This window comes from Syngnathus acus, chromosome 9 (genome assembly GCF_901709675.1).
Source record: "Syngnathus acus chromosome 9, fSynAcu1.2, whole genome shotgun sequence".
In the NCBI taxonomy this organism is placed as follows: Eukaryota; Metazoa; Chordata; class Actinopteri; order Syngnathiformes; family Syngnathidae; genus Syngnathus; species Syngnathus acus.
Genome location: NC_051094.1, coordinates 3065001 through 3075214, shown reverse-complemented (window position 1 = coordinate 3075214; position 10214 = coordinate 3065001). Strand labels below are relative to the sequence as shown.

The following is a 10214-nucleotide window of genomic DNA, read 5'->3' as shown; positions in this document are numbered from 1 at the left end:
TACAGTTCAACATTCTCTGCAGGCTACGAAACTGTGTCGCAATAGAGGGTGTGGTGGTTGTGTAGTTGTGTACTCTCTTCATTTTTGTGGTTTCATGAAATTCTTATGTGGAAGGACAACTCGCAAATTGACTCATGTAAGTATGTCAATTATTCATATTAACATATTAACAATCAATTATTGCTGCGTATATATAATTAACTTACCAGGTGACTTTACATTTATATATTTTTCGCAGTCATGACAACCTTCTGATAAAAACCATATGTATGATGATAAAAATGAGTTTGACACGATTCTTGACATGTTATTCAGCAGTGACATGAGTAAGAGCACAGCTCACGTGACTGCCCCCGTGTGGGCGGAGTCTGCAGGTTTACAGGAACTCTCCCAATCAGGAAGTCAAACTTTGGTGGAGAGTTTTCAATGCTGTAAGTTAAACTAAAACACCGGATATAAATATACATATATATATTTTATTTTTACACGTTTGAAAAGTCTTCGAGGCGCAGATTTATCAGGCAACAGGTAGGCATCGTGTCCCATCGTGTGCGCTCGCTGGAAACGTTTAGTGATACAACGTCAGTAACAACACATGCACGTCGCTTTTTTTTATTTTATTTTAAAAACAATTCACATGCTGGTATATTGTCCTTATCGCGGTATAAAGTGATAGAAAGTGCCTATAATGTTCATTCTTGTGCATTTTGTCATTTCTTACCTGTTGCTCACTTACTGTTCAGCGCCACTTTCATTCCTTGCACTCTCCTAATATGTATTGTGCAATTTTTTGGTTCACGTATTCACCTCCTTAAAACATAAAATAATATCGACAGATATTGTTGATAAACATTTTGTAAAATGAATACTTTGTCTAGCATGAGGCAACTTGTGAAGTGGCTCGTTATTCCATACGTTGTAGTTTCATAAGAGTAATACTGTCTGGTTTAATGTGCAGCCATTTTGAAAAGCACTGGTTTGCAGACATGTCATTGAAAATTGGACATTATTGACATAACATATTTTCAGCTAGTTTGACAATGGAAATCTCATGCAATAAATCATGTATTTGTCACCATAGCATCACCAGTCGCAGGATTACACATTAACCTACGGTGCCTTTTAACAGCAGCCTCGGTATAAATGCTTTTTTTTTTTTTTTTCCCACAGTTGCGGCCGATTGGAGAAGCCCTGGTATAGACCATGAACCGTGTCCCCCTTCATCAGCCACAGAGCTGTGGAGCCTGGGAAATGAAGGAGCGTCTGGGCACGGGAGGCTTTGGGAATGTCACCAGATGGCAAAATAAGGTTAAGCATCTTCATCATCTCCAATCACACATCTCTTTTGCTATAAAATATACACGGCCATAACGTTAGGTACACCTGTATAGTTGAAATGATGACATTGAGGTAGGCTGACGTTGGTGCTGAAAGGCTTCATATGCTTATTAAAACGGTCATTTCGAGCGAGGTCATTTCTACATAAGCTTTCCTCTTTCAGTTTGCAGTGCGGTTGAAATCAGTGTAGTGACATCACTCGTCGTCATAAAACGAGAGCATTATTGCATGTAGTGTATGAAAGTGTGAGTCCGCGCTCTCTTCCACTTCCTTTCGTCATGACTCTGCTTTGTTTGTATTAGTCACCTGCAGGTGTGTATAGTGTACGATAAGAGAATTTCTTACTTTAAATAAACTCTTTGTACGGTTTGTATTGTAAATATTTACAAAGAGACCGGAGAATAACATGCTTCAGACCAGGAAATAAAATGCTGCTTGTTTTAATGGAAATGTATCACGAATAATAATGTTTTAATTGTGGATCATTTCAGAACATAGGCAGATACATCCTAGCTTTGACATTATCAATCAATTGAGTATTAATATCTTTTTAAAGGCAGACATTTTGATGCAGCTTTTGTTTTAGTCATGGGAATGTCCAGCTTGGATTTCCAAGGACTGGTCACTTAGTGCCACTACACTTCAGGAAGTTAAAAAAAACAAACAACAAAGGTCGAACATTGAGTACTCAAAGAGGGCACGGCTGATGATTAAACTTCCTTCTTCCCGTATGGATGACAATGCTGCGGGTTATTATTAGGAGGCAGGTCATGTTACGGGCAGCCGTTTGACCGTGATGATGTCATGAGAAAGAGGGATGGAGATATGGTCACTTGTGTTGCTCATCGCTTCACACTATAAAGCGATTGTATGTTGTTGCGTCTCTGCCGATAATACACGTTTATCTGATAGTATGAAAATAATAAATCACCTTTCAAATCGTTTCTTCTGTTATTAATAATGCATCATTCCAATTGCTTTTAATAGTTTGGTATTTTATTTATTGCAACTGTCTTGCCAGTTTCTCTTTTAATGATGCCATGTTTTTATTGGGTTGGAAGGATACAGAGGAGCAGATTGCAATCAAGCAGTGCCGCCAGGAGCTGAGTGAGCGAAACAAAGAGAGATGGTGTCTGGAGATCCAAATCATGAAGAGGTCAGTTCCTCTGCAATGAAACAAACAAAAATATGACTAAGAACAATCTTTTACTTGTTTTTTAATTAACACTCAATAATGTGCTTAATAGAAACTTGTGCAATAACATAATTAAATCGAATCTAAAGAATGCTCCGCCCGATGTGCGTGTGTTGACCACTGGGCGGCAGTAGAATACAGGCATGCTGACACAAACAAAGAAGAGTTTCACAACTACTGTACAGTTTGGTGCCGTAATAATATTCCTAATATTCATGGTTTGAGTCTTGTTAAATTGCCTGTATGTGTTTGTTTCTGCATCATTTCGTCTTCCCTTTCTCTATTTGAAAAGATGTTTTAGCCAGTGAGCTGAACCAACTTGTCTTGAGACTGGTGACGAATTCAGGGATTTTCCTTCTTTATTTTTACCACTCCGACGTCTCTGTTGTTTTTTTTTGCCCAGAGCTATGTATGAGTAAAAAAAAAAAAAAAAAAACGTAAATAAGATACTTGAGTTTGTTTTGACTCACTGCAACGCATTCCGTGACACGTGTTTGACATTTGAGCGTTCCACCCCCATCTCTGTTTTCTCAAACCCGCTATCCCGAAATAGCAAGAATGGCACGGGACATTTAATAATAAGAGTTTTGTGGACTCAAGGTGGTTATTTCTGACACAATAAAGTGCCACCTCCTCGTTGTGCTCCACTTTAATGACATCACGGTCTGTGCTGTGGGCGTGTCTGTTTTTTTTTCTTTTTTTTTTTTCTTTTGCAAGACTTAAGAAGTCAGACGTGTGTGCGAGTTCAAATGCGGCCATGAAAACATTTCAATTTAACAAGCGTGTTGTTCTCAGACAACCACACCACAGACCTCTCGACCCACGCCGTTACAAATATTGTCGGAGCGTGCTATTATATAATCACACCGCAATGGTCTGCATGCACGTATTCTGTAAGAACGGTGAGATGTTAATGGGTTATGGTGCCTGCTAGTTCAGGGAGTCTTCAAATACAGTGTATTTTCCATATGAGGTCATGTTTTGTGAAAGCATCCTGTCTTTATCAGGGTTGTTGTAAGTGTTTGGTCATTTGACAAACGTCTGCCTTGGTCTTATTAGTGCAGCGTCAAGCTCTGATTACATGTTCCAAACTCTTGTGGCTGGAGTGGATCAACTGGAGTTTCTTATCTTGTTTTTTTTGTTGTTTTCCTTGTTAAATAGCACCAGACCTAGTGCTGGCTGGAGTTGTTAAGGTCACCAAAATATCCAGTGAGGTGACAACTACAGCGGAATAGACAAACTGCTGTTGATCGATTGATTAGTCAGCAAACAATGATTGCTTCTTCGTGACAGGAATTGGAAAGAAGGTCAAACCTCTTTGCAACCTCGAGGAAACTTTCTAGACTCACTTCACCGTGAGTCAGTGATCACTTTGCATCATTGCACACTCATCAGTCGTTTTTTTAGGGGGGTTCAGTATTGTTGGAGTCAGAGAGCAGCCCCACCCGAAACCGGTGCCGCTCAAAGGTTCTTCCCGTTCAGAGGGCGTTTTCCTTCGCCATTGTTGCCAAGCGATTACTCACAAGGGACTCGTTGCATGTCTCCAAGCCTGGGGGCGAGCGTGGCCCATATGAAATGCGTGCTAAATACTAGAGATGGATCGCTAAATTTGAGATTTCCTTTGGTATGCACCGATTCTGTTGTCCGATACAAATTGTTCTTGTCCCTTACCAAAGGATTTAAACGCACTCAGGTTGGATCATGTCAACGTGGTGGCGGCGAGGGAAGTTCCCGAGGGGATGCAAAAACTCGTGACTACCAACGACCTGCCGCTGCTGGCCATGGAATATTGCCAAGGAGGAGATCTGAGAAAGGTGAAAGAAAATATGAAATCATAAAATCAATTAAAATAAAGCAACTTTGTTGTCCACCTAGTCAGCAAACTCACATATTTGTCGAATTGCACTTCATTTATTATAAATAAAGTGTGAGAGCTGGACCATTTATAACATCTGCAGTACTTGAGAAAATGAATATAAAGTTGAATGGAAACGCACCTTATGGACTCCAAGGATGAAAAGATCTTCTCAATACGCGCCACTTTTTCCCCTCAAGGACTTATTTGAGTTCAGGAATTTGTTTGTGTCGGTGCATGTTTTTCTTTTTTAATATAAAACCAGTGAATAAGCACCCAAAAGTCTGGCCGAATATTAAAAGCAGACAAAACAAAATCGCCGTCATCATGAACCACAAGGCAAGATGGAGGCCGGTTCACTCTCATCCTTTTTTTTTTTGTCAGCTCTCCAGCAATGATAGTTAAAAATGTCTCATAAATCCTTTTCTGATCTCTGCACAAAACCAAAATCAACAACTTTGAGTCCACGGTTTGGCTTTGTGCGCGCCAACGCAATGTACTTAATGGATGGAAAATTCTCTGAAATGAGGACATGCTTTAAATCACCAGGAGGACAGATTCATTTGACGTGCCGGTTCCTCTCTTCCCTTTGCAGTATCTGAACCTCTTGGACAACTGCTGCGGAATGCGCGAGGGCTCCGTTTTGATTCTCTTGTGCGACATTTGTGAGTATCACCCAGGTGACTTTGGTGAAAACGGCACTATTGTTCCATTCATTACGTGTCCGGCCGAGTGAGCTGGCCGGATGATTCCTTTCCAATATCCAGGGACCTTTTAGCCCGTGTCATGATGTCACCGCTGACACCGGACCGCAGCGTTTAGTCACCATGGCGACAGCTCACACACGGCTTTCGCAACGTACGAGCCCTCCGTGTAACATGTGGCGCTTCTCTCTCTCTCCATCGGATGCAATTTTGCCAACTCACATATGGCGTTGCTCATTTCCAGCGTAACGCGCACATACGTCAGTGCACATAGAAAAACGGTGGGCGTTTCTTTCGAATGTCCCTAGACTCATTCCCTGACGCACACGTTTCGTGGAATTTGTGTTTCCGGTAAACATTCTTGAAGCCAAGTGGATGCTTGTTTTCGCCACACGGTATTCTGGTTGTATTTGGGGAATTAGAATTAATCAGGTTAGTATAGCGAACATCAGCCCTCGCCTGTTTTCTGGGTGTGGGCACATGTAATAATAATAATAATAATAAATTATATTTATAACGCACTTTATATTCGGGGGAATCTCAAAGTGCTAAATGTTGTGGAAATGAGAATGGATAGAAAATGCTTTTGCTCACATGGAAGTGAGTTTGGGCTAAGGCAAAACAGGTCCGATCAAAGTCCACTTGTTAGAAATGTGTTTCTCCAGAGGTTCCTAAGTTGGCGGTGACTTTTGTTTTTCTTTTTCTCTTCCCCGTAGCCTCGGCTCTGACCTATCTCCACAAGAAGCGGATCATCCACCGAGATTTGAAACCCGAAAACATTGTGCTGCAGCAGGGAGAGAAGCGGGTGAGAGACAAATATGGATGCCAGAACCAAACAAAGTTCCCATCTTGACATTTTGCTTACGAAAAGCTTTCCACTGTAAACTTTGACTTTATGACGGAAAAACAAATCCTACAAGTGATCCTTGCACTTTTCGGGTCTGGACCTTATTTTTAAATTTTTACTAAGGTTACATAACGATCCTTCACATGTTATCCTCCATCTGGTGGATGTTCAAACATTTTAAAGTACTTTATCAGTTACGTCCTCATCCTTTAGGTAAGATGATTTTGTTCACGTCACTTCACAGTCACACCGATGATTTCTAATCCATTTCCTAATGCCACTTTTAATCGTGGCGGCGTTCCGACTTTTAGCACCACCTGTCGCTTGACGATTGACACGAAAAGATTTTCAAACAAGCGGAGAGTTAGCCGAATCTTTCAAAAGACATCTTAAGTCCTATAAGCTTAAATGGTTTACAACTCGGAATTTGACCTCAATTTGCGTGGAAAATACAATCCCAATGTCGTCCATCTGCATCTCGATATCAGCTGACCTCACAGTCTTGGCCTTTTTTTGCGTGTGCACTGTAGAATGTGCAAGTTTTACAAGCAAATGTATTCTATTTACATTATTTACGATAGAATTAATCGAACAAGATGCAAGATGTCTTACACTCTAACTGGAACAATATGAAAGAATTCCAAACTGTGGCACGAAGGCGGCGGCGACAGATTTAGATTGCCGTGCAGTTGACAAATCCAAATCTCCTATTCTCAATCACGACAAGGCAGCTCGGATAGGCCAAACAATTCCAGGCAAAGTAAGAACGACCACGAAAAGGATCACAGACATGAGGAATCTACACGGCCAGGATATTAAAAGGGAAATTGGATACAGCTGAAGCATATGAGAAACAGACAGGAAGAGAAAACCAAAACAAAATCAACATGTGGTTTGAGTAGTTAATTCAGAACTGCTCCCCCTTTCTCTGTTTAAGTTAATCCACAAGATCATTGACCTCGGCTACGCTAAGGAACTGGACCAGAGCAGCCTTTGCACCTCCTTTGTGGGAACCCTGCAGTACTTGGTCAGTCAGACACATTGTACGTATTGCACTAGCGTCACCATCTGCCTGCTGCTGACCTCCTCCACCATCCGTCAGGCTCCCGAGCTGATGGAGAAGAAGAAGTACACGGTCGCCGTGGACTACTGGAGCTTCGGGACCTTGGTGTTTGAGTGCATCACGGGATTTCGGCCTTTTTTGCCAACCTGGCAACCCGTCCTTTGGTAAACGACCGTTTTCCCAGAGGTTTCTCAACCTCGGCACCAGTTGCATAAAGAAAGCAAAGTCTCCGACGTGAAGAATGACCGGATACGTGTGTCGTGCCAACATCAATGGCTCTCGTCCGTCTCTGTTATTCCGAGTGAAAAAGATCATGTTTGGGTTGCAAAAAGGGAAAACACCCAGCCATTGTTTCAAAATCACACTTCCGGTCCTGCAACTTCACTTTTGGCTGTAGTCTACCTTAAATCCTTCATATATCCTCACAAAACACATTTTAGAAGATTTTGACCCTGCGTTGTCAATAAGACGATTTCCGTATGATCTTGCGGATAAGAACCGTGAATAACAATGAAGCCATCAGCTAAGCTTTTCTTCTCCCATCTCCAGGCACAATAAACTGCGACTGAAACAAGACAGCGACATTGTGGTCTACGAGGACCTCTCCGGGGTGGTCCGCTTCGCCAAACAGCTCCCTCAGCCCAACAACCTCAACAGGTGAGCCACGTTACTTTAGCAACATGAGCCCCACCCCGGCCGGCCGGCCGGCCCCTGTACTCGACTTTTGGTGTGTGTGACAGTCTCCTCGCGGAGAAGCTGGAGAGGTGGCTGCGGCTGATGCTCAAGTGGTCTCCGCAAGAAAGAGGCAAAGAGCCTGACGCCACGGCCAGCAACTGCTTCTCCCAGCTGGAACCTATTCTGCAGCTCAAAGTGAGAGTCAATCACATTCATTGTATTGTTTTCGGAGAGAGTGAGGTTGTCATTCATTTACTTACTTTGGCGTTGCCATTTAATGTTTTATTCCAAATTGGCTTTGCCTGTTTTACCTCAACTTATATCGGTTCAACAGTTAAATTTTCCAGACATATTTCTCAGTTGTCATTGTCATCCCAGTGTCAAAGTTCAATGTGGCTTAGAATAATATTGAATGTTTCGTGACTTGTAAGAAATTCAAGAGGCACTCATTTCAGTTTCATTTCCGGTCTGTTCTTCGCAGATGGTTCAGGTTTTAAACATGACCACCGCCAAGATCTTGAGGTACGCCGTCGCAGATGACGAGACGGTGGCCGAGCTGCAGAAGAGAATTGCAGACGAAACCAGCATCCCCGCAGCCCAGCAGGAGTTGCTGCTGGAGGCCGGCTCAGCCTTGGAGCCTCACGGGCCGGCCACGCAGTGCGCCATCGATTACACCGTAACCACAACGGCTCATATCGAATCGTTCCCTCGTGGGAAAAAGAAAAAAAAATGTCAATGGCACATCATGTCTCAAATCTCATATGTGCAGGAGATAGATGGGCGGCGGACAGACTTCCCTCTGGTTTTCTTGTTTGATCGCTCATCTTGTAGTTATGAACCACCGTTGACTCCTCGCCTCCTCCCTGAAAACATCTGTTTTATCCGTGAGTCTTTCTCCTCCTATGTTGGAATTCAAATGTATTTTATTCTTAGTGTGTGCCGTACAATAGTGGAACTCTTTAAACATTCTTAGCATTAGAATTACCAACATAAAAAACAAGGCAAAAATTGCATTACTGAAAAGTATACGTCATCTCGTGAGCCAATGTAACATTATTCAGTTTGAACATTAAAAATGGGCTAACAGGAAAATAGAAATACAATCATATCAATTATATTGTAAAAATACTATGTGCGACACGCAAATATTGAATTTGTCACCATTTAACAATTTTAAATTGACAAAATTACTTTTTGTTTCTTCCACACATTGACAGTTAGTTATCAAATTTAATTTAATTAACCCCCCGATTATCATATTTTTTGTGTAAAACTTATCAAATAAATCAACTAAAACTAGATTTGATGATAGTTATTAATGGTAAAATTATTGTAGTCTTCTTCTTTACCAGAAAAGGATCCAAAGCACGTTCTGCCTTACAGCCCTCTGAGGAGGACTTGTGGCCAGGCGTGGCACACCATCCGCTCCCTGAAGGAGGAATGGCAGAGACTGCAGCAGGGACAGAAAGCAGCCATGTAGGAAACACACACACACATGAATGTGTGAACTGGATTGAAAAATGCCAATATTTTCCTCCCAGCATGAGCTTGCTGAGACACAACTCATCCCTGTCCAAGCAGAAGAACGAGATGGTGTCCATGCACCAGAGACTCATGGCCAAGCTGGACTTCTTCAACACCAGCCTTCATATAGACATGGACAAATACCAGGAGCAGACTGCCACTGGAATTGGTACCGTGTTAACTCTGTTTCTTTGAACGGGAACAGAACGAATTGAATTTGGATGCATTTTGACGGTGCGTGGACCTTACCAAATAATAGACGAAAGTACAATCAGCGGCGAAGATAGTATTAGAGGTTCTCTAAGGCCTACACATTATCGGCAGGATTCGAACCTGCGAGAGGAGGCGCTGATGGATTTCAAGTCCGTCACCTTAACCACCATGTATTTGGACGGTGTGTGTCACAGAGTGTGTTGTTGTGGCCGAGTGGTTAAGGCGATGGATTAGAAATCCGTTGGTTCCAGGCCTGCCGACAACGAGACCGATTTTGTATTAGAATCTCGTTGCCAGCCTCGCCATCTGCATTTTGACAATATGATGACACTACCCGAAGACTCTTATAGAGTTGTCGTGGCCGAGTGGTTAAGGCGATGGACTAGAAATCCATTGGGTTCTCCCCGCGCAGGTTCGAATCCTGCCGACAACGAGACAGAATTTGTTTTAGAATCTCGTTGCCAGCCTCGCCATATGCATTTTGACAATATGAGGACCGTACCCGAACAATATTATTGAGTTGTTGTGGTCGAGTGGTTAAGGCGATGGACTTGAAATCCATTGGGGTCTCCCCGCGCACGTTCGAATCCTGCCGACGAGACAGATTTTGTATTAGAATCTCGTTGCCTCGCCATCTGCATTTTGACAATGTGACGACCATGCCCGACGAATCTTATTGAGTTGTTGTGGCCGAGTGGTTAAGGCGATGGACTTGAAATCCATTGGGGTTTCCCTGCGCAGGTTCGAATCCTGCCGACAACGAGACAAATTTTGTTTTAGAATCTCGTTGCCTCGCCATC

General features: G+C 42.5%; 2 protein-coding genes and 3 non-coding genes across 6 annotated transcripts in view; all 5 read left to right on the top strand.

The window, feature by feature from the left end:
• Positions 1-10214, top strand: part of LOC119127193 — a 665522-nt gene that overhangs the window by 604113 nt on the left and 51195 nt on the right. The gene's annotated exons all lie outside the window — the stretch shown is intronic.
• Positions 417-10214, top strand: part of ikbkb (inhibitor of nuclear factor kappa B kinase subunit beta) — a 19615-nt gene continuing 9817 nt past the window's right edge. The window contains exons 1-14 of one of the 2 annotated variants that reach the window (XM_037258988.1): positions 417-431; positions 1171-1308; positions 2400-2494; positions 4227-4347; positions 4984-5053; positions 5809-5897; positions 6877-6966; positions 7042-7166; positions 7552-7659; positions 7743-7872; positions 8159-8353; positions 8447-8561; positions 9030-9153; positions 9219-9370. In XM_037258988.1, coding sequence (XP_037114883.1) covers positions 1204-1308; positions 2400-2494; positions 4227-4347; positions 4984-5053; positions 5809-5897; positions 6877-6966; positions 7042-7166; positions 7552-7659; positions 7743-7872; positions 8159-8353; positions 8447-8561; positions 9030-9153; positions 9219-9370 — 1519 coding nt within the window. In that variant the 5' untranslated portion in view covers positions 417-431; positions 1171-1203. Of the gene's footprint in view, positions 432-513; positions 529-1170; positions 1309-2399; positions 2495-4226; positions 4348-4983; positions 5054-5808; positions 5898-6876; positions 6967-7041; positions 7167-7551; positions 7660-7742; positions 7873-8158; positions 8354-8446; positions 8562-9029; positions 9154-9218; positions 9371-10214 lie in introns of those variants that run through there. The other variant, XM_037258987.1, reaches the window with a different exon arrangement.
• trnas-aga lies at positions 9766-9847 on the top strand. Its single transcript has one exon. It is a non-coding gene; the product is annotated as a tRNA-Ser (tRNA).
• trnas-uga lies at positions 9934-10017 on the top strand. The gene has a single exon. It is a non-coding gene; the product is annotated as a tRNA-Ser (tRNA).
• Positions 10095-10176, top strand: trnas-uga. The gene has a single exon. It is a non-coding gene; the product is annotated as a tRNA-Ser (tRNA).